This window comes from Lissotriton vulgaris, chromosome 9 (assembly GCF_964263255.1).
Source record: "Lissotriton vulgaris chromosome 9, aLisVul1.2, whole genome shotgun sequence".
NCBI lineage: Eukaryota > Metazoa > Chordata > Amphibia > Caudata > Salamandridae > Lissotriton > Lissotriton vulgaris.
In genome coordinates this window covers 943,609,127-943,634,304 of record NC_141697.1, presented here as the reverse complement: position 1 = coordinate 943,634,304, position 25,178 = coordinate 943,609,127, and the positions used below count along the sequence as shown (strand labels likewise).

General features: G+C 48.4%; 1 protein-coding gene across 1 annotated transcript in view; it reads left to right on the top strand.

Annotated features, from left to right (window-relative positions):
• Positions 1-25,178, top strand: part of LOC147692587 (RNA-binding protein 6-like) — a 1,208,024-nt gene that overhangs the window by 1,117,694 nt on the left and 65,152 nt on the right. The window contains exon 19 of the mRNA XM_086938798.1: positions 881-1,147. Coding sequence (XP_086794924.1) covers positions 881-1,147 — 267 coding nt within the window. The remainder of the gene's footprint in view (positions 1-880; positions 1,148-25,178) is intronic.

Sequence of the window (25,178 nt, the reverse complement as noted above, 5' to 3'; positions counted from 1 at the left end):
TGATGAAAAATAAGTCCAGGTCCCTAAAAATGACTGCCATTGTGCCCCACCGGCTCAAATTAAGCACTGGTGAACACTCATCTCTAAGCGATGTGTAATTAGTAAGAGACCTTGGCATCAGAACACGCAGGGAGGCATCAGATTGGTGCTTCTCGGAAACAATAACCCACTTCCTCGCAAGAGCGGCAAAATTTACTCACCATATTAGACTGGCCTTAGACGTAAGTGCTTTACCATTAGCACGTCAAACACAGAGACTGATAACAGGCAAACAAGGTGCTCCAGTAACATTTATGGGCAAAGAAGAGCCAGCCCGTCACCCCACGTACTTTGATCCAACCATTGCTGAAGTACAATTAAGTTCCCGGAGTTGACGGCAAAAGGGACTTTGCAATACAGGATTGACTGTCGGAAATAGGGTTCTAAAAACTTGCAGATGAGTGGGGAAGGGGGGGCGGCAGAGATGGGCGGGAAAGGGGGGATGGCTTCAATTTTAGCTTTTTTTTAAGCTCATATTGGTGTTAGTAGGTATGCTTGGATCTTGGTGTAAGAAGGTATGCTGCTACAGCTCCTTTGGCAAACCTAAGAAGTTAGGACACTGAGCCATAAAGACCTGGAAGTCATCTATATCATCTCATCTGACTGACTGATTGTAGTTACCCTTGAGAGACATCAGTTGTAACAAGAAAGTAACTTTTCCTTTTCGACTGTTACAGTACTTTGCAAATAAGAGTGGTGGTGTCTCTGTTTTACTTGTTGCGATCAGTTGGCAGGATTCTTCTAACTACACATCTTTAGACATGGTTTGTAACAAAGTCCATATTTTTAAGATGCTTACAGTGTCACAGCGTTATCGCTATATTAATATTTTCTGTTTCAGCCGGTTGTGAATCCACTGATTAGCCTTCTTGGAGAGTATGGAGGAGACAGTGATAATGAAGAGGAGGAGGAGGAAGAGCCGCCACCACCACCACCACGAAAACCCCAACCACCTCCACCTCCTACACCCCCTCCAACACCTAAAAAGGAGGAAAGCAACGAGGACAAGTTGACAGACTGGATTAAGCTGGCATGCCTCTTGTGCAAGAGACAATTCCCAACCAAGGAAGGACTGATCAGGCATCAGCAGCTCTCTGAGCTGCACCAGGTTAGTGACCATTCGCCCTACATGCAATAAGAGTGCTTACAGCATGATGCCTCATTAAGCAACATGTAATTGTCATAGTAAAGTTTTCCTTGTGTACAAGCATGTTCTCATTGCTAATAATGTTTTGACAACTTATTGTTTAATGAACTAAATATGTAGGTCTAGTGTCATTCACAACATCAACCCAAAATGTCACTACCTTGCAGTAGCCTGCCTACAGAAAAATAAGATTGGAATGTGTGAAGGTTTTTCCAAATAGGAAAATTAAACCTCATTTTCAGGAAAAATATTCTCTCATTCATGTTTTATTCAATTTTTGGTAACTAAATTTATTGCAGCATGAAATCCTCCACTTACTCATAAAAGACCCTGTAGTTGGGGGAGGATCACTGCGCAATTTCCTTTCCTATGTTGTGGGCTTGTTAATACTTAAAATTCTCATTGCCTCACCACATTTGTTATTCTCCTTTTCTATGTTCCTGGAAATCTATTCACCCTCAAAAGATTTTTTTTAAAGTATTTTAATTCTTCAATCATTCTCTTATGGATGTTTAAAGCTAGTGTGAGCATTGTAGTCAAGCCAAATGTTAATGTCATTTTTCAGTAGCTTACTATCACTGAGCCTGCAAAGCACACAACACATCCTCCTTTTGTTGCTGTAGTATCCGTTTCTCTGATCAACAAATTAACTTACATGCAGTTCAGGAAAACAGGACAAATAATGCAGTTGAATTTTTACTTTCACCTCAAGTGTTTCTGTTTTACCATAGAATGCCATTGAATGGGTACATGGTAATATGATTGGCATCATATGTTAGAGGCACTGTAGTTTGTATTTGTTTTATTGTGAAATCAGGGAATGAAGAAAAAGAATTAGGAAAGCTAATGTGCCTAGACATTTGTTAGGGGAAGTGTTTAATAACATTGTGCTGCTTTGCTTGCACTGTTCCACTGCTGCACAGTAGTGTACATGTGTGCAGTTTGATACTCGTCTTGTAATCCCCTTACTGGCCATCCAAGTACTCATGGTGAGCTGACACACATCTATACCACCATTAGTTAAGAAAACTATACATTCTGCTTTACTGGAGGCAGTTGTTTTATCCTGGCAAGGTTGTTCTTGTACAATAACAGTGTTCCAAGTCCCAGATGTACTCTGTGCAGGTAGAAACAGCTCTCAGATGAATCAGGGTCTGCGACAGATTTTTGTTACAGAATTTAAACGCAACCTTCTGTAGTCTCCTGAAGCCGGCTTTCCAGTACTTCCAGAATTAGCACTTTGAAAGAAGAATCTCAGGGGCATGGCCAAGATGGCGACTGAGTAAGTCCCATATCTCGGCGCACCGCCTAATTCCCTTGAATTTGTACCACATAGGCTGCAAAGGGGGACATTTGAAGTCGCATCTACCCCTCCTAACTTACAGGATGACAGCACCGCCTCGCGAAAGCGTTTGAGGCAGCCGAGGGATTGCGATTCTCTACTCCAGCTGACTGCGGCTCAACCTGGAGCTGTGTGGTTAAGAGGGTCTTCTGAGCCCGGCAGGGAGGAGTTGTGCAGGGCAGGGGCTCCCCTGGGCCTCCAGAAGAGCCATACCACAACAGCGGCGGATGGTACCCACCCACCCCGTGCGGGTGAGTGGATAGCTGTGTACACCCTGGGTGTTACGAGGTGCGGTGGTAAACGACCACGGCCTGGTGCACTCCAGCTGCGGGGTTGCTGCCAGGGTCTGCTCCGGGACTGGAAGCCTCTTGGAACTTTGAGAATAGGTCCCATCATCACTCCATCATATGTATTAAGGGTGCCTCTTTGCAGACAATTCCAGGGACTCTTGAAGACTCTGTCCTTTGCCTCTTCAAACAAGTGGCCCCCTCACTCAAGAACAGGAAATCATTCTTGTCTCAGATACACCTGCAAGCTTCCACTAGCAGGCCCGGCACGACCCCACCGCGAATGAGTGGCATATCGTACAGTTTTGTAGGTTTATATGGTAATATCTATACTTAGCCTCAAGGTCCGAGGCCTTAACACTCCAGCTAAGCGTTTAGCTCTCCTCTCATTCCTCAAGGATTCTAGGTGTGAAATATGCCTGCTGCAGGAAACTATTTGATGCAGAGTTACCAGCGACGGCTGTGCTCCCGCTGGTTTGACCACCAGTACCTTTCTTTGGGGGCGGTCAAGAAGGTCGATGTGGCGATTTTGCTGCCACCCATTACCCGGTGCAGTTGGAGCGAGTTTTCAAGTAGATCCCGGGCAGTACTTTTAGCATTGCATGTTACGATACAGGAAGTCAGGTACACCTTGGCCACAGTATATGCGCCCAATTCTCACCAAGAGGCATTCCTTTGGGATTCCCTGGGCCAGCTGCTGAACTCACCAGACAAACACATAGTGGTAGGCGGGGACTTAAACATATTGATGGTCGCCAAGAGAGAACGGATGTACCTTGCGGGTGGTTCAGGTCGAGGGCCTTATGCCGGGCACCAGACAGTGGTTGGGAGAGGCAAGGCTAACATATAGATGGAGACACATGCACCCAACACCCACTGATTACACCTTCTCAGCTGCTCACCAAACATACGCACGCATTGACTACATTTTCACCTCCTCGCGCGTGACTCAGTGCACGTTTTCAGTGGACATTGGTGCAGAGGCGCTCTCTGATCACTCCCCCATTGTCTTACGGTATGACCCAGGTAGAAACCCACGACCCCTCAAGTTTGGCCGCTTAACACAAAACTCCTCACTTATGGCCACATCCTAGCAGAGACCTTGATGACTGTAACCGCCTTTCTTTAGACTAACGTCACATCTGACGTTTCTGTTTCCACCCTGTGTTAGACGTTAAAAGTTGTGCTCAAAGGCCACTTTTTTGCCACCTGCTATAATAGAGACAAACAGACCAAGCGGCTCCATCTGGAAGCGCAGGTCAAGGATTTGGAGATAGCCCACACATGATCTGGTAGTAGTTCGCCGTCAGCTGATGACCGCGCAGAATCAACTACGGACATTGGAAATGGGGAGAGTGGAGTATGCCTTGCTCAGAATCAGACAGAAGTATTATGCTGTTGGTAACAAAGCGGGAGGTATGCTGGCAAACTGTCTCTGAGCGCAAACGTTTGACCGGAGAATCCTCGAACTACGAGGGGCAGATGGTTCCTCATAATGTGGGGATGTGGAAATTGCCAGAGACTTTGAGGCCTTTTATGCTGCCCTCTATGTGGCAGACACCCTGCCTGAGTCAGACACGAGGGCATACGTGTCCCGGACCCCCTGGCAGCGCCAGAAACGTTCACTGCACTTGACACAGATATAACACCGCTAGAGGTCTTCAGCAGCCATTCAACGACTACAGCCCAGCAGGGCACCTGGCCCAGACTCCTGAATTCTATAACGCCTTTAGCACACAGGAGGGCCCCGTCTTAGTGCGGCTATTCAGCACGTTTAGTGTGACTGACAAACTGCCGGATCCATGTGCTTAGCTATTATCACTGTGATTCCCAAGGCGAGCAAATACCTCAAATGGTGTGCATCTTACCGCCCAGTCCCCCTTTTTTCAGCCCTGGTTTTGGTCATACGCCAGTAAGTTGCTTATGCCGTTTGAGAGTGGCTCCTAACATGCTCTTCTAAAAAAAAAAACTATTGTCTGATATTTATGTGTTTCTTGTCATACCCCAGGCTCCTTTGAAATCCACCGCATGGGCCAGAAAGGAGAGGGAATGTGGGCACCCCTTTACAGACAGTGAGTGGAACGATATCTTTCCATGCACGAACCTCATCCCTCAACACCACTATTAAAGACATTTTTCTAAAGATGGACCATTATTAGATCCTTACCCCAGCCAGGATCGCCACATGGGAACCCACCGGAAATGGCATATGCTGGCGTCATTGTGGCCAACCAGGCACCCTTACCCACCTGTTATGGCAGTGCCCCAAAGTGGAGTCTTTTACAGAGGGGGTTCTGGAAGAGTTGAATATCATTTTCACCACTGATAGTCCTAGGTTTCCCAGCTATGTCCTACTGGGTCTCCCCAATCCTCTCACCTACCTGTTTCGTTCCAGTATAGGTAGGGCGATTGCCTTGGCACGGGGGCAACTACACAGATCCTTCTTGCTAGATGTTGTACAGAGGCCTTACCTACACACCTAGATTGGTTACACAAATTATGGGAAATGCTGGGGATGGAAAAGTTAACAGTAAAATGATAAAATGTGGCAACCATGTCTTAAATCTCTCCCTGCGGAATACTCCACTTAATCACAGTTGGTGAACCTGACTCAATCTGAGCCACCTGAGAACACTTTTTCATGCATTTTCGATAGGCGGGCCCGGAATGGTATTGACTTTCAGCACTGAACCACTCCTCCCCTATCCTTTTTCTATTCTTGCCCTTCTTATCTCCAGCCCCGTAATACATGCATATTTTGTCTGCTGATCAATCACCAACGGCCAATGAATGTAGGTGGGTAGTTATTGTACCACCTGCTTTTCATTTGAAAATAATAAAAAAAATCTAAAACCTGATAGACTGATCTCTCCAGCATTAGATTGTTCCTTCTATCACATACTTAGAATATTCCTAGACATCGAAGTGCAAATTCCAGTCGCATACATTTGAGCAGATTTAGAATCTACACCAATTAGCGTTTTATATGTTCATTCTCATAATTTTAGCAGTTTTTCTTTTCCACCAATAAGTGGATGTCCCTCAGGTGCTGCATCCTTCTGTCTCACACTACAACGGCATGTTGGATTCCTCTGTTTCGGTTCTCAGCCAATACAGGAACTGAAACCAAATATTTTTTTAAAACATCTGTCGGAGACTTCTAACTGCAGATCCAAACCTTACAATTTTCCCCGGGAATCAGACTGGATTCAGAAATTTTTCATGAGCAGTACCTTTGGTAGGTGGTGTCGTTTGACCCGGCACGTCCTCATATTTGAGTGACCCGTTTCCCCTGGTATGCCTTTGGGCTCCATGGGTTCGGTAAGGGCCCCAACTGGATCCATGACGGCAGCTCCGCCCCTGGCTCCATTCGGTCCCCATGGATCCGCAAAGGGATCAGGACCAGAGCCAATCGTACCACCTCAAACATTCCCGGCTTAGAAGCCGATGCTCCCAGCACTGTCCCCATTCTGATGTTCGGTACAGCACAGAGCTGGATGGGCATTGCCCGACGCCTACTCCAGTGCTGACTGGAGCCATGCCTTCCAGGCCGGAGCCTGAGCCCTGCCCTTGTTGTCTAGGACTCTGGAAGGATTGGGAGGGGTCACTTAACCCTGAAGAATACCAGCCCTTTGACCCAAACATGGACTGGTGTAAGGACTTGGTGGAACTCCGTGAACTCGACAGTTCTCCAGATACTGGCATGCTTTCTCCTCCTAACAAGGCTACAGAGGAGGGAGCGTCCTTTGCAACGGTGGAGAGGAGGGCGGCCAAGGTCCTGGACCTTAGCCTGCCCTCTGTGGCAGTCAAGACTAATGTCTTGATAGAGGTGCTTCAGCCTGTAGTGACTCCCTCAGAACTTCTTCTCCCATTTAATGAAGCCTTTAGATACGTCCTGGTTGGAGCCTCGTCCAAGCCCAGCACAGGGGCTCCTGTGAACAGGACAGTTGACCGCTACCACGACCCACACCTAGGGACACCAATTTCCTCAAACAACACCCTGTCGGAGAGCTTGGTAGTTCTAGTCTCTACCTCCCATGTAAATCCTGGCGCATTTCATACCACCCCACTGGTATAAGGAATCCAAGAGGCTGGACACCTTATGGAACAAAATCATTTCTTCCACCAGACTGGCACTGCATGTCTTTTGGGCTGTTACTCAGATGCTATGTGGGATTCTGTTGCACAGGTGCTGCCATGGTTCCTGTGAAGGCCCAGGCCATGCTCTCCCAGGCTGTTACTGACAGGAGAGATGCAGCTACGTTCACGATCAGATGTAGACTGGATACCACCGACTTGCTCGGCAGGTTTTACCTGGATGGTGGCCTTACCGCGCCACACGTGCCTAAGAACAACTGGCTTTTCTGGGAATGTCCAAGCGTCACTTATGGAAATGTCCTTTGATGACTCTCGTCTCTTCGGAGACAAGGCAGATTTACCCCTGGAGCGCTTTAAGGACAGCATGTCTACAGCCAGGTCCTTGGGCTTTTCAATGGCCCCTCCCCACCCCCAATCCGCCTTTTGTGGCCACAGAGGGGGCTTCCTGCCGCAATCTTCCCAGCCCCTATGTGGCTGAGGACATTCTACACTCAGACCTCGGGGTAGGGCAGCCAGAGGTCTGGGACCGGTTTTGATTAATTCAGCATTCCGTCCATCATCTGTTCTTTTTGCGTTTGTTGTCCTAAATGGGAAGGGTATGCCCAGACGGGGGTTCCATGCTCGCTGTGCCACCAGATTCAAGCTAGCCTGGTCGATGAGGGGTGTTACCCCGAAACCGGTCCCAGGATGCTTGTTTCTGGTCCAGGGAAGACCTGGCCTGGCTGTTCGGGCTGGACTGTTCCTATGCGGAACAGGGTTAAGACTGATTTGCATATGACTGGGTCTAAACTGGAATGGTGTGGCAGGAAAAAAACGATGTATTTAACCCAGATCTGTGACTGGAGTTTAATGTTTGATTAATTTAGCATTCCGTCCATCATCTGTTCTTTTTTATATTTGTCACACTAAGTGGGAAGGGAATGCCCAGATATGATCCTGTGCTCGCTATGCCACCAGATTCAAGCTCAATCAATCAATCAAAAACATTTATATAGCGCACTACTCACCCGGAGGGTCTCAAGGCGCTTGGGGAGGGGGGGTCCGCTACTGCTCGAACAACCAGGTCTTGAGCTGATTCCTGAAGGCGAGGTGGTCTTGGGTCAGGCGGAGGTGGGTCGGGAGGGAGGGAGTTCCAAGTCTTGGCGGCCAGGTAGGAGAAGGACCTTCCTCCTGTGGTGGCTCTTCGGATGCGGGGGACGGCGGCGAGGGCGTGGCTGGTCGATCGAAGCTGGCGGGTGGGAGTGTAGAAGTTGAGGCGGCTGTTGAGGTATCTTGAGCCTTGGTTGTGTAGGGCTTTGTGTGCGTGGGTGAGGAGACGGAAGGTGATTCTCTTGTTGACCGGGAGCCAGTGCAGGTCTCTCAGGTGTCCGGAGATGTGGCTGTGTCGGGGGATGTCGAGGATGAGTCTTGCCGAGGTGTTCTGGATCCGCTGGAGTCTCTTCTGGAGCTTGGCGGTGGCTCCGGCGTAGAGGGCGTTGCCGTAGTCCAGTCGGCTGGTGACGAGGGCCTGGGTGACCGTCTTTCTGGTCTCGGTAGGGATCCACCGGAAGATCTTACGTAGCATGCGCAGGATGTTGAAGCACGACGAGGAGACAGCGTTGACTTGTCTGGTCATGGAGAGGGAGGAGTCCAAGATGAAGCCCAAGTTGCATGCGTGGTCTGTTGGTTTGGGTGCGCTGCCCAGGGCGGGGGGCCACCAGGAGTCGTCCCGGCGGATGGAGAGGAGCACAGGATGAGAACTTACGTCTTGTCTGAGTTCAGTTTCAGGCGGCTGGTCATCATCCACATGGCTACGTCTTTCATCCCTTCGTGTAGGTTGGCTCTGGCGGTGGCGGGGTCGTTGGTGAGGGAGAGGATCAGCTGGGTGTCGTCGGCGTAGGAGATGATGTTGAGGTTGTGTTGGCGTGCGATGGCCGCAAGGGTGCTCATGTAGACATTGAAGAGGGTGAGGCTTTGCGAGGAGCCTTGAGGGATGCCGCAGATGACTTCGGAGGCTTCTGATCTGAACGGGGGTAGGCGGACTCTCTGTGTCCTACCGGCGAGGAAGGAGATGATCCATTCTAGTGCCTTCTCCTGGATTCCGACGTTGCTGAGGCGCTGCACTAGAGTGCGGTGGCAGACAGTGTCGAACGCCGCGGAGAGGTCCAGGAGGATGAGGGCCGCTGTTTCTCCGTTGTCGAGCAGGGCTTGGATGTCATCAGTGGCTGCAATGAGGGCGGTCTCGGTGCTGTGGTTAGCCCCGAAGCCAGACTGCGAGAGGTCGAGGGTTCCGTTCGTCTCGAGAAAGGCGGCCAGCTGCTTGTTGATGGTCTTCTCGATGACTTTGGCCGAGAACGGGAGGAGTGAGATGGGGCGGTAGTTTTTGAGTTCGGTGGGGTCCGCTGATGGTTTCTTCAGTAGAGCGCTGAGTTCGGCATGCTTCCAGCTCTCCGGGAAGGTCGCTGTGTCGAAGGAGGTGTTGATGATGTCCCGCAGGTGGGGTGCGATGACAGCGTGCCTAGCTGATGGGGGATTTTACCCCGACACCGGTCCCAGGATGCTTGTTTCTGGTCCAGGGAAGACCTGGCCTGGAAGTTCGGTCTGAACTATTCCCATGGGGAAAAGGGCCAAGACTGATTTGCATACGGCTAGGTCTAAACTGAAATAGTGTGGTGGGCAAACAAACGATGTATTTAACCCAGAACTGTGACTGGGGGTGAAAGTTTGATTGAGCCAGCATTCCGTCCATTATCTGTTATTTTTGCACTTCAGTGAGACAGCTTCATTGATGAGGCTGAGTACTAGCAAGACATTTTGGATCATCTAAAACCCAATGAGTTTGCACGCCCAACAAGGCCCTGAATTTTCAAGCTTTGTTGACCAAGGTTAAACATGTATTTATTTTTGTTAAAGCATGGTCTCCCTGCTTCCTGTATAACTTCATGAAAAAAGCCCTTAAATATTCCATTGCTCTTCCTGAATTATTGTCTAGGAATCTGAAGCTGATATACTGAAGTCACCTTTTTTGCTTCAGCAGCGGTGCTGATGCAAAAAGGAAAATGCAAAGCACACCACTCTTCATCTTTGTATTTTGGATCCGAGTATAGGCCAGATTCTGAGGTTTGTGCTATCAACCAAACATCTAATGCAGCGTAAGTAATTTCTATTGTTCCTCAGTTGGGATTGAAGAAAACTCTACACATTTTAGGGAAACAGTATCCACAACAGCAACCACCATGAATTGAATTGTAAACTCAACGGCCCTGCTGAGCAGATATGATGGTGAAAGCTCTCCATAATATTCATTACATACCGTATTTTCCCAGGTCACAAAAAGACTACGGTAAGCAACTTTGTAGAAGGGTCTACTAGCTGCCAATCGGGTTGTGAAAACCTCCATAGACATTGATGACTCAAATTCGTTAGTGCAGAGTTCCTGCAGAGATTAGGCTGGTTGAAATGCAATAATTCCCATTTCATTGTAGACAGGTGTTCTTTCTAGACCGCTTTGTTGCCCAGAACTTTTTGAGAAAATAATTGGTGTGACTGTTTTACACTGAAGAACTTCTTGTTTTACTGTCAAGTGTCTACAAAGAGAGAATAATGCACTAAGATTTCCATTGTTGTATAGCAGTTACAGACCCTTAAAATTCCTCTACAATTATTAATAGCTGCTTCCTTCTTTGTAAAGATAGTATCCTAGCATCATATCTTACATCTCAAAAAGTGTAATAAGCTTACTTAGAAAACAGAGATCAAAGATGATCACTCAACAGGGCGTGGCTTGGACGCCGGAGAAGATGGCTGCCTAGGCGTTCCTCTCCTCCGTGGCGCCAAGCGTTTAATCATTTTTTGGTCATTTCCTGCAGCCAAAAGATATCCCTATGGTGTAGTAGCGCTACGGAAGTCACCGGGATCCAGACTGTAGCTCTGTGGAGACTAAGGATGCCCCAGAGCTGCTGACCGAGTGTTCACGGGCCGCGGCCGCAGGGAGATCGGCGCGCGCCTCTGCCCCCATGGTGTGAACTGTCCTAACAGGGGAACCGCAACCAACCCTGACGGCAGAAAACGGACACGAAACTTCCCTGCCTCAAAGGTCTGTAGCGGCATGAACGGGTGTATGCTCCGGCGCGGGAAGAGCAGAATTTGAAGGAGAACCTTACCGATTGGGCGCAGCGTCTGGAGAGTCAAAATGGCCGCCGCCACTCTCTGCAACCCCCCGAGACGACCCGAGTCAGTCCCATGATTTCCCCGGGTAGTGCAGATACCTGGTGTGCCCTAGGAGTAGTCCTGTCACTCCCTGAAGGTGGCTGATATTAAGGGAGACTCTGCAAAATCATATTATTGAAGCGATGAGGTGGAAGCCTATGTGCACAAGTGACTAACAAGTGGAATGCTATATGATGATTACTGGTCCCCCAGACAAGCTCTGGTGCTCCCTCTTTGCGGTGACATTAACATGTATGTATTGACATGTTTGCTTGAATGTGATCCTAATGGGGCCAGTAATAGAGAAGATCTACGCTATACCAATGCCTGACCCTAAGATGGCCGACAAGTAGGACACTGCCTAATACCAAATAGTTGATGCTGCAGTTCAGCCACCCCAAGCGCAAACCAGCTATTGGAGCTCTAATCTGGGGTGAAATCCAACTGGTACCTACCTGCGTATTCCTCTGCCTGCACAGTTACCTACATATTTGCGCACTTAGCCCCTGGAGGCCACTATAGAGACACTATAAGGTCACACAGCAGCTCTACATATCACTCCGGTCTGCAATCTGGTATCGCCAATTTTAGAGATTAATCCTGTACACCAGCGCTGTTACATCCCTTCCAGCAAATATGGGAGATAAGGAACCCAAAACCCTTAAAAGACCCAAGGCTGAGCCACCGAATCCAGCATCGCCTGTCAAGGGAGCACAGGACATAAACGCCACTCTAGATATGATTCTCCTCAAGCTCGCGGAGGTACACGAGGTCACAAAATCCACCAGGGAAGAAATTGCGGCGGTGAGGCAGGATATCAAGGACACCAGCGTGCGACTTTCTGAAACTGAATCCAGAATCAGCCACTTAGAAGACTCTGAGGTAAAAGTGTGCAAATCTCTGAAGGAACTCTCCCTGTCTACGTCGTTAATGTCGCGCCGTCTCTCGGAGTTGGAAGACAGAAACCGACGGGGAAACCTGAGGATTTTTGGAATTCCGGAAGGATCTGAAGGGAAAGATGGAGACTGTATATCATTCCTGGAAACATGGTTTCCTCAAGCCACCAGCCTCTCTTTTAGTGCGCCGTTGGAACTCGACCGAGCTCATAGAGTCCCTACTCGCCTCACTCATCAACAAAGGGGTCCCAGACCAATTGTATGTAAGCCTTTAAGGTATCAGCATGTAGAACAAATCCTGTCGTTTATGCGTAAACACAATCACATCCTTTGGAAGACCAATAAGATATACATATCCCAGGATTACTGCAAAGAAACTGTCGCTCTGAGGAAAGATTTCCTGGCCCTTCGCCCGAGGCTTCGCAAGCTTGATTACCAATACGGCTTTGTGGGTCCTGCGCGCTTCCGTGTAACAATACAAGGAGTTCCCCAAGTATTCTCGGATCCTCAACATCTACGAAGATTTCTTGTTGGCCCTGAAGAATCAAAAATGGATACTGCGGCAGCGCCAATCAAGCCAATCTCGCAGGGAAAGGGCGACTAGCTCTGGCCCCACGCCTTGACCACTGTGTACGTACAGGTTCATCAATGTGCATCCTTGTTCACCCAGGTTCTCCGTAGCCAAGCCTTCCAGCCTTTTTGCAGGCTCGGTCATCATGTAGGATATGGTACCTGGTCTTGATTAACTCTGTCCTGGAGATCTGTGATCTGGAGGAATGGTAGGAAAGCTTATTTCTTATTTGCATGTTCCAGCGTTCATATATACACAAAGATCTTTGGTCCAGGATGTGCACGGAATGACTATAATCTGGCCTCGAACTTCTTTCGGCAGGATGAGGTCTGCTGGCGCCACAGAGTGCCTGCCATTATCTTTTGTTCTGTATACATTGTGCTGTGAGATTACGATCACTCAGGTATATACTGTATGGTACTGATATGTATGGCTGTTGCTCCAATGTGATGTTCAATGCGGTCATCTCACAGTCAACTGACTTATGCCATAATGTGCGAACACTCCTACTGGTGAGATAGAGCTTTAATGTTCTAGTCTTCAACCTGTAAAATTTACTACTCGTTTGGGTCAGCTGCTCGTTATCTGTCCAAAGGTAATCAGGGATGTCCAGGGATGGACCAGTGGTTGATATATGCCGCTCCAAAGTTCAACTCTACATAATCACCTTAGGCCTTATGCCTTACAATTTGTTTGGGAAGTACTACTGCTTGCTTGGGACAGCTGTTTGTTATTTGCTCTAGATGTCCAAAGATGGGTCAGTGAACTATATTTGTCACCCCAAGCTCAACTGCTAACCAGTCACCTTCTACCTTGTTTTGGTGTATATTAGGATAGCTACATAATGTTGTTAGTATGTTAGTAATGTTAGTAATGTATGACATTTTGGGACTCTAAGTCTCGGACGAACTACTGAATGTTTTCGGCTGCTTACATAGTTTGATCCCGGCGCATAGTCTGATCCCGGAACACTGTTTGATTCAGCAACACTGTTTGATTCAGCAACACGGTTTTGCCTACACTTATGCGCAGGTTTTGTGCAGGTTTCTAGTTTGAGCCACGGAGGGGGGCTACTTTTGTGGTTGCTTCTCCCTTGTCGCCATGCTCCTAGTGCATTGTTTGGGTGGGAGGGGTGGGTTGGGATTGGGAGGGGGTAGGGCTGGGTTTTTGGTTCTTTTAAGTGTGATTCCTTTCGTGTCTCTTTCCCTCTTGCTTCTTTCCTTTCTTCTCCTGTCCTCTTGCAGGAACACACTACGTTCGAGGCATGTGGGCTGCTGAATTCATATCTGTGCATAGATCGCCGCCTAGTGTTGGGTCCGGATGATTGCACATTGTTGTCCTGGAAGAGTCTTCGAAGTATCACGAGATAGGTGGCTCCTCCCCTGGACTACAGTGCGCATGGGCATCGACTCCATCCCCAGATTGTTTTATTCCGCCATTGGGTTTGGATGTGTTTCGGTTCCCTCTGTCGGAATCGATAGTTGTTTAACTTTCTTTACTTGAGACCAAAAGGTCTTTAGGACTCGCGTCGGTATTGTCTATCGTTCGGGTTGGTTTATTCATCGGCTCCGAACAACTGCTGCCCTTCCGCGTGCTGTCGGCGCGGACGGGCCTACACGACGCTCCAGACTACTTCATCATGGAACGAAGTCCATTTAAGAGGTGCCCAGTGTGTGCCTCAAAGTACCCGCACATCGACGTGCACCCAGTGTGCAACAAGTGCTTGTCACCGGACCACGACGAGGCCAAGTGTATGGCCTGCTCCAGGTTCCGGTTGAAGAAGACTCTCAAGCTACGCCGGGCCGCTAGACTGCAGGCCCAGAGCTCGGCACCCCCTCCGGCGAACATCTTCGAGGAGGATGTTGAAGACGACACCATCCACAATGTCTCGGACTCTAACCCGGCGTCAGAGGTCGAGGAAAGCTACGACGCGGAAGATGAGGAGTTCGAAGAAGTCGACGAGGAGGTAGGGGACGACGACTGGGCTATTGCCACCGTAGAGGATAGCTCGGAAGAGGAGCTTCCTCACACTGACTCCGGGGCCAGCCACCATTATGAGGCCCAGGTCGAGGGATCGCCTTCGGGCCTTACCCAAGACCTCGATACCCGTCCCATGGCTCCGCCTTCCGGCCCGTCCACGGACATTGGTGCGGCACCACTCCCGGTGCAAAAACTGAAAGTGAAACCATCGGTGTCGACGCCACCAGTATCGAAACCTAAAGTGCAAGTCGCACTGGTTGGATCTAAGACTTCAGAGGCCTCGGCGCCGAAGAAATCCAAGATGGCCGTCGAGCTCAAGAGCCACGCCAAAATGGCCGAACCGAAGACTACGGTGTCGAAGCCGAAGGCGAAGACGCCCGACGCGGCTGCGTCGGCGCCGAAGTTGGTCGACGCTCTGAAGAGTCGCGTCGACGCCAAGAAGGTCGATGACCATAAGAAGGCCCCAAAGAAGCGCCAGGACGACCCCAAGTCTCTGGCTGCACCGCTTCCAGCTGACAAGGCGAAGGGGGGAGCTGCGTCGGCTCCGAAGACTGCGGCCTTGGTCGCCGACCCAAATCCGGCTTCGGAGGACTCTCTCGAGCCGGTCCGTCCCTCTGCCTCGTTTACCAAGAAGGTCACGGAGTCCCTTCAGCGTATTCGGGAGGGGGCCGCGGCGGTCGAGCCAAAGAACACTGTGTCGCCCAAGCCTCTGCAGAAACCGGCGAAGGCGCAGACGCCGATTCTTTTCACGCTGCCGCCAAGGACGGCGCCGAAGGCTTTCACTGCGAAACCTGGGACCGGAGTGCCCTTAAAGTTGACTTTGACGCCAAAGGCATCGTCGGTGGTTCCAAACCCACGACACCAACCACTGGCGGAGGAGGAGCGTCGAGAGGTGGTCATCGACGCCAACACAGGCAAGCTATCTCTCCTTAAACGGAAGATCACCCCGTAGCCAGCGTTGGAGCATTTCCACATCCCACTTAAAAAGAAGTTGGACTCTGCGGGTACATCTGCCCCTATGGAGCCTGCATCTCCGCAAGGTCAGGAACTCTCACCCACTCATTCCAATGCTGGGGAGGGTGATGGAGAAGACGAGCCTGCTATCGAAGCTTTTCTGGAAGGACTCAAAAGGGTCATTCCACCACGGACCCCACCAGCTCCAGAATGGAACCTCAATGTGGTTCTTACAAGACTGATGGGTCCTCCCTTTGAGCCACTACACTCCTGCGAACTTCAGTTCTTGACTTGGAAAGTCGCTTTCTTAGTAGCAATTACATCGCTACGTAGAGTTAGTGAGCTGCAGGCCCTCACAATCCAGGAGCCGTTCTTCCAGGTTCATGCTAACAGGGTAGTACTCCGCACTAACCCTAAATTTCTACCCAAGGTTGTGTCTCAGTTCCACATAAACCAAACAATTGAGTTGCCGGTGTTTTTTCAAAATCCTGAGTCACTGGCGGAGCGGATGCTCCACACCCTTGACGTCAAAAGGGCCCTAATGTATTACGTTGACAGGACCAAGGATTTTAGAAAAACTAAGCAGCTTTTCGTTGCCTTTGCGTCACACCACAAAGGTAAAGCTATTTCCAAGGCTGGTATTGCTAGGTGGATCGTGAAATGTATTCAGATCTGTTATGCGAAAGCTAAACGCACTCTTACTATTCCACCGAGAGCCCACTCCATCAGAAAGTTGGGGGCCTCTATGGCCTTCCTTGGAAACATTCCCTTAGAGGACATATGTAGAGCAGCCACATGGTCTACCACACATACATTTACTAAACATTACTGTGTAGACGTGCACTCCAAACAGCAGGCAGCTGTAGGGCAGGCTGTTCTCAATACACTTTTCCAAACTGCTGCAGCTGGCACGGGCGGCCGCCTCTAATGGAGGGACTGCTATGTATTCTATGCACAGATATGAATTCAGCAGCCCACATGCCTCGAACTGCAAATGCTACTTACCAGTATGCATCTGTTCTTGGCATGTAGGGCTGCTGACATTCATATCGCCCGCCCTCCTCCCCGGCGCCTGTAGCAGCTGCAGTGTTTACATACATTTCATAGCATGGTCATCACTCACAAAGTTCACTCCATCTCGGCCACAATGGCTAAAAACAATCTGGGGATGGAGTCGATGCCCATGCGCACTGTAGTCCAGGGGAGGAACCACCTATCTCGTGATACTTCGAAGACTCTTCCAGGACAACAATGTGCAATCATCCGGACGCAACACTAGGTGGCGATCTATGCACAGATATGAATGTCAGCAGCCCTACATGCCAAGAACAGATGCATACTGGTAAGTAGCATTTGCAATACCGGCATTGACGGGAATGCTTTATGTATGCATATGCGCTCGCTCATACGTCTCAGGGATCCGAGGCCACACCACTGAAAATGTGCTGTTGTTAGACAGATCTTGTCCTGCACATGTCATGTTGAATTCTAGACCACTCGCCCTCTTCCTGGATGGTTACGGATAAGCAGTCTATAAAAGTAGTATCACTCAATGTTAAGGGTATTAACTACCCTCTTAAAAAGAGAAAAAATCTGGATTATTTATACAAGCAGAAAGGTGATATTATATTGCTCCAAGAAACGAAAATAGATTCCACGCAATTCAACTCCATGAAAAACAAGCTCTATAGTGCAGCGATTGGATCAGATGCCCTGGGCAAAAAAAATGGGGGACTCACACATCGCCAAGCAGGCCAACATAGATGTTCTACAGAGTAATGCAGATACTAAAGGTAGATGGGTTTCTGCTAAATTATCCTAAGGTGGGAAGGAGTTCTATGTAACAAATATATATGCACCCAATAAGGATGATCAAGTTTTTTGGAAGGAACTTAGTTCACACATAGACTCGATCCCAGACAGTGCAACACACATTCTTGGTGGTGACTTAAACCTCTCTATGGATCCCCTCCTAGACAGAGACTCGAAATGTCAGTTTAGACCATACAACTCACATAAAGCACTACTCAACCTTTGTACCCGATTTAACCTAGTCGATTCCTGAAGGGTGATGAATCCGACAGGCAGAGACTACACCTTTTTTTCTCCACCGCATGGCTCATACTCGCGCATAGACTACCTGCTCACATCGGCGCATTCAAAGGGGGACATTGAACACACATCTATATAAGCGCGCGTGATCTCTGATCACTCATGCATTACAATGACTCTGGCTCTGCACAAGACGGGTAGGAAAACGACCCTATGGAGATTCAATGATGCGGTGTTAAAAAAGGAAGCACACAGGGCTGCCATAGAAGATGCAATCACTGATTACCTTATACACAACAAAAAAGGCGACATCGCAGACCTCACAAGATGGGAAGCGCTTTAAACAACAATTAGAGGGGTAATAATCAAAATACGTGCGGCCATGAATAAGGACGCGAACTCCGCCTTGTCAAAACTAGATGAAGAGATATCTGCCCTAGACAAACAACATATATTATCCAAAGATTCTTCGGTCCTCAATGCCTTAATTAATAAAAAATACGAATATAATAAAATCATCAGTGAAAGGGCAGGGGTCTGGCTCCAACATCATAAAAACTTTAGGTTATGTCAAACCAACAAAGCGGGCAAAAGCCTAGCTGCCTATCTAACATTTAAGCTACACCAATCCACAATCAAATGCATAGTGGACAAATTAGGCACATCCCACTCAGACCCAAACAAAATAGCTGATTTGTTCAAGGAATTCTATAACAACCTATATAGTAAGAACAAGGATATTGACAACTCCAAGGTTGGGACATATCTTGACAAGTGTGAACTCCCAGCTCTGTCAGATCAAGACCAGGTCGCGCTCAACCGCCCCATATCTGAATCAGAAATTTTGCAGGCCGTCATGTCACTCAAGACAGGGAAAGCTCCGGGCCCTGACGGGTTCAGTGCATCGTTCTATAAGAACTTCTCGAATATACTGTCGGAGCCACTCAAGGATCTCTACGAACACTTCAGCACCAGTGGTCAAGTTCTTGGCACGCCGGCAGAAGCCATTATTGCAGTTCTACCAAAAGACGGGAAAGACCCGTCCGCTCCCAAGAATTATAGGCCTATATCACTGATCAATCTTGATTGCAAGATCTATGCGGCGATCTTGGCTAAAAGGATCCAATTAGTCCTACCCCAGCTGATACACCCATCACAAGTGGGATTCCTTAAAAACAGGCTTTCGAGTGATAATACTAGAACCCTTGCACACATTTTAGAGCGAGACAAATCATCCGACTCCCCCACTGTGGCCGTGGCCCTAGACGCCGAAAAGGCCTTTCATAAAGTCGACTGTGCCTATTTGGAAGCCGCCCTACATAAATTTAATCTGGGTGCGAGCTTCATACGCATGGTGATGGCTTTATACTCCAATCCTTCCGCACGTGTTCGAGCCGGTGGATGCCTGTCAGACTCCTTTACCTTGCAGCAGGGCACGAGTCAAGGCTGTCCCCTTTCCCCGTCACTCTTTCTTTTAGCAATAGAGCCCTTCCTTTTCTATTTAAGGAACAACGGCCTAATTAGAGGCATAGACTTCAACGGGACCATAGTCAAAATTTCAGCATACGCAGACGACTTTCTGGTGGTATCTGAAAAGGCGGAAGGGGCCATCCCGGCATTGCTGTCCACTATTGCAGAGTTCTCGGCAGTGTCCGGATATAAACTCAACAAGGACAAGACTGAAGTAAAACTGCTTAGTAGCATCGGCGATACGAGTGTCCTGGGAGATACAGGCCTCTGTTGGCAACAGAAGAGTTTCAAATATCTAGGGATTGATTTTGAGAAGGACCTAATTAGTACGATTAAAATTCATGAGACCTCACTATTTAAGAAAATATCCACACTTCTGGAAGGCTGGTCACCGAAGTTTCTATCCTGGTGGGGCAGGGTGGAGACCCTCAAAATGATGATTTCGCCCCTTGTAAATTATTTAATTAGCATGTTACCCATGCTGCTTTCGGATGACATCATATCCAGAATACACAAACTCTTCAATAATTTTATCTGGCAAGATAAGAAACCAAGAATTTCTCTGAAAAAACTTCAATTGCCGAAAGACAAAGGGGGGGTTGGTCTTCCTAACTTTAGACATGCAACAGCAGCAAGGGCATAGGACGAGGGAATAACAACACCAGATCCTCCGCCAATACTAAACAGTGACGCCTTGTCACTGCCCCCGGACCATGTAACACCGGTCGGGGGAAGATTACAACAGTTCCTGCCAGTCTGGGAGAGCATTACCACAGACAGGTGGGTGAGACAACTTATTCAGTACGGCTATTGTCTAGAGCTAACCTCCACTCCACCCAACATACCCCCAAGACACCGTCCTATGTCCGCAGAGCACATAGACTTATTGCAGCAAGAAGTCATCAGCATGCTGAAAAAGGGGGCCATAGAACTCGTCCCTATACAGCAACAGGGTACTGGGGTGTACTCGCTGTACTTCTTAATCCCCAAAAAGGACCGGTCTCTCAGGCCAATACTGGACCTCAGGCCCCTAAACCAATACATCTTGTCAGGACACTTTCACATGCTCACTTGTCAGCAGGTTCTACCATTACTCAGTCAGGGAGACTTCCTCGCAACACTAGACCTAAAGGATGCGTATTTCCACATTCCAATACATCCAGCACACAGGAAGTATCTCAGGTTTACCATACAAAATCAGCACTACCAGTTCAAGGTCCTGCCTTTTGGGGTGACAACAGCCCCCAGGGTGTTTACCAAGTGCCTAGCGACAGTAGCGGCGCACCTACGGAGAAACCATATTCACGTCTACGCCTATCTGGACGACTGGCTTATCCAAGCAAAGTCAGCCCAGCAATGTGCCAACCACATGTCCCGCACTATTCACCTCCTACACAGCCTCGGATTCTCATTAAACTACACAGTCTCATCTCCAACCCACCCACGTACAACAGTACCTGGGAGCGACAATAGACACTCTGGCAGCAAAGGCACAGCCAAACTCAGCAAGAATCAACAGCATTCAATCGCTGATTCAGAGATTCAGACCCCAACACTCGCTCCCGGCACGGGTGTTTATGCAGTTGATAGGCATGATGGCCTCCTGCATCTTCATAGTCCTTCAAGCGAGACTACACATACGTCCACTTCAGGAGTGCTTAGCACGGCAGTGGAACCAGGTTCAAGGTCAATTAAAAGACCTAGTGTTGATGACCGGTCGCGCATACAACTCTCTGCATTGGTGGAACCCACAAAACCTTTGCAGGGGACGACCGTTCCAAAAGCCTGTACCACAAATAGTGCTGACAACGGACGCATCTCTCCTGGGATGGGGAGCGCATGTCCTCCATTACACAGTGCAGGGGCTATGGACGACTCAGCAAAGGAAGATCAACCTGCTGGAACTGTTGGCAATCTTTATGGCAATAAAGGCGTTCAAGGTACATTTGTGCAACAAAGTAGTATTGATCCGGACGGACAACATGACTGCCATGTACTACATATAGAAGCAGGGAGGGACACACTCTCCACAGTTGTCACATCTAGCGCAAAGCATGTGGAAGTGGGCCATTCAGAGAAACATCTTCCTCATGGGAACAGGCAGGGACAACCAGATGGCGGATCTGCTCAGCAGACACAGCCACCAAATGCACGAGTGGGAAATAAATCCCTCAGTGCTGCAACCGTACTTCCAGCAGTGGGGTCACCCAGAAATAGACCTGTTCGCCACAAGGGAAAACGCAAAATACCAAAGCTTCGCCGCCAGGTTTCCACATCCGCAGTCTCAGGGCAATGCGATATGGATGAACTGGTCAGGCAAGTTTGCGTACGCTTTTCCCCCAACCCCGCTCATACCACTAGTGGCACGCAAACTGCGACAACACTCAATGACACTCATCCTAGTTGCTCCAACATGGGCAAGGCAACCATGGTACACCACGTTCCTAGAACTTTCCGTAGTGCCTCATCAAAGGCTGCGATTAACACCCAGTCTTTTAACGCAGAGCCATGGCGACATTCAGCACCCATATCCGCAACAGTTGAACCTTGCGATCTGGCTCCTGAAGTCATAGAGTTTGGTTACCTCCACTTGCCTCCTGACTGTATGAATATTATCAAAGAGGCAAGAAGACCTACAACCAGAGCATGCTATGCGGCGAAGTGGAAACGATTTGTCATCTATTTTAACAATAATGACATAAATCCGCTAGATGCATCTACTCAAAACATCATATGTTACCTGTTGCATTTACACAGATGCAATCTGGCTTACAGTTCCATACGTATACATTTAGCTGCGGTGGCAGCTTATCTTCAGAACAGGCAGCACCTTTCACTCTACAGAGTACCTGCTATTAAAGCTTTCATGGAGGGACTCAAACGAGTGATTCCTCCAAACACCCACCTTCGCCTGTCTGGAACCTTAACATGGTTCTAACCAGACTGATGGGACCACCTTTTGAACCTCTACACTCGTGTGAGATACAATTCCTAACGTGGAAAGTGGCTTTTCTAGTGGCGATTACATCACTTAAAAGAGTTAGTGAGCTGCAAGCCCTAACTATTTAGGAGCCATTCATACAAATTCACGCAAATAGGGTAGTGCTACGAACAAACCCTAAATTTATGCCAAAGGTGGTATCCCAGTTTCACATCAATCAAGCTATAGAACTGCCAGTGTTCTTCCCAAATCCAGATTCGGTGGCAGAAAGAGCTCTACATACCCTAGACGTTAAGAGAGCTCTCCTGTACTATATAGACAGGACAAAACTTTTCAGAAAAACTAAGCAACTGTTTGTTGCCTTTTCATCACAGCACAAAGGCAACCCCATTTCCAAATCAGGCATAGCCAGATGGATTGTTAAGTGCATACAAATTTGTTATCAGAAAGCTAAACGCACATTAACAGTTCTCCCAAGAGCGCATTCAACACGCAAGTTAGGGGCATCCATGGCTTTCCTAGGAAACATTCCTCTAGAAGACATATGTAGAGCAGCCACATGGACTACCATACATACATTTACCAAACACTACTGCGTAGATGTACACTCCAAACAGCAAGCAGCTGTAGGACAGGCTGTACTCAAGACTCTTTTTCAGACTGCTGCAGCTGGCACGGGCAACTACCGCTAGAGGGAGACTGCTATACATTCTATGCACAAGATATGAATTCAGCAGCCCACATGCCTCAAACGGAATATGCTACTTACCAGTATGCATCTGTTCTTGGCATGTAGGGCTGCTGACATTCATATCGCCCTCCCTCCTCCCCGGTGCCTGTCGCAGCTGTAGCACTCAGAATTAATCTCTAGCATGGACATCTCTTACTGTATCATACTCCATCCCTGCCACAATGGTGAAAAACAATCTGAGGATGCCCATGCGCACTGTAGTCCGGGGGAGGAGCCACCTACCTCGTGATATTTCGAAGACTTTTCCAGGACAACAATGTGCAATCATCCGGACCCAACACTAGGCGGCGATCTATGCACAAGATATGAATGTCAGAGCCCTACATGCCAAGAACAGATGCATACTGGTAAGTAGCATATTCCTTACCCATCACACTACTTCTGTACTTACAAATAATCTTTTAAAAAGTGTAGACAGCCAACTAAACAATTTTGCTTCAAAACATCACCTTTTAGGTCATTTCCATTCTGGATTCTGAACTGGTCTCAGCACTGAAATTACCCTGATCAGGAAGGTAGATGATAATCTTGGGTTTTTTGGTGAAGGACCCTATACCGCCTAGTGCAATTTATCTTTTACATTTGACATGGTTGATCACAACAGCCTCTTAAAATTGCTCGATGAGAAAATATATGTTCGAGGCATATGAGCTGCAAATTGTACACTTAGCATTAGATCGCCATCTGGTGTTGGGCTCGGATGATTGCAGGTTGTTGTCTTCTTGGAAGAAGTCTTTGTAGTCACGAGATAGGTGACTCCTCCCTTGGACAATACTGCGCATGGGCATCGGCTCCATCCTTAGATTGTTTTTTTCCGCCACTGAGTTCGGATGAAAGTTTCTCCGCTCCGGCTAGAAAAACACTTTTCAGCAACTTCGAAGCGCAGAACTTCCTCAAACTTCTAAAAACTACCTTCGACATCGACTACAATACTTTCGACGCCATCAGTTCCATTCCGGTCATCGACGCGGGCCGTTGGGCCTATCAACGCCGTGCGGCCTACACCACATGGAAAGAACTCTGTTCAAAAGATGCCCGGTATGTCTAGCAAAGTTTCCACATAGCGATCACCACGAGGTCTGCAACCTCTGTCTATCGCCGGAACACGACAAGTCGACCTGCACAGCTTGTGCATCCTTCCGATCGAAGAAAACCATCCGGGATCGGAGGGCCCGTCGGCACGAAATGAGGACATCAGCTCCAGCACCTGAAGATATCTTTGACGAAGAGGTTCCCCTCGTTCCCGAAGAAGACTCACATGATCTCCAGATCGTATCAGAGGCAGACGACACAGATGACTCCATTCCATCGGGTCAGTGCGTGAGTACTAGTGCCCCTGCACCACATATTCTGCTCAAACTGAAGGCAAACGTCAGCACTCTGCCCAAAGGGCCCAGTCGAGACCGAATACCTGCTTCGAAAGCCCTGCCTTCTAGCCCGGCTTAGAAGAAACCAACTAGGCCTTCTAGTGCCTCGACACCGAGCAAGCCTCTTCCATCGGCACCGAAAAGTAAAGATGCCTCGGCGCCGAAGCCAAAAGACCCTTCGGCATCAAAGCCTAAAATAGTACTGGCACCGAAACATAAAAACGTACCTAAACCAAATGAAGCACCGGCTCCGAAGCCGTCCACTTCTACATCTTCGGTGCCGAAGAACACAAAGCCTGATTCAGAGGTGCCCAAATCCTCGAACATGCCTACAAAGCCGAAAACGACGCCGAAAACTATGCCACAGGACGTTATAACACCTCCCAAGGCTAAGGACCCACTACAACCTCCCCTGGAACCGAAAAAATCGACGCCCAAGAAGGTTGTAGAAGAGGAGCAACTTTTTCGACCAGACCCTTCCCCTCCAGAAGATACCATTGGTTTTGGTCATCTGTTAAACAGAGCTGCTGTTTACCATGGAGTCCCTATGCATTCCGATGACATTGAGGAGGACTTTCTCCTAGATACCTTTGAGCCGTCTCAGCGGTCTGCACAAATTCTTCCCATGATTAAATGGGTCATCAAACACGCTCCAGAAGCATTTAAAGACCCTGTGCGCACTAGAATATTAAACCCTGGAATTGAGAAAAAATATAGACCGGCACCCACAGATCCAGTCTACATTGAAGGACACCTACCACTAGACTCATTAGTTGTGTCCCATGCTAGAAAAAGGGCAAATTCTCAAACTTCTGGTGAAGCACCCCCACCTGACACAGAATCAAAAGTAATTGATGCGTCAGGTAAAAGAATAGCTGCACAAGCTACAAACATTTGGTGTATAGCAAATACACAAGCCCTCCTCTCTCGTTACGATAGGGCTCATTATGATCAATTAGAAAAACTACTTGAGCACCTACCAGATCAGTACAAAGATCAAGCAAAATGACCTTATACAAGAAGGCAAGCTAATATCCAATGCCTCAATAAAATGCGCACTACATGTCGCAGACACAGCATCTAGAGCTGTAAATA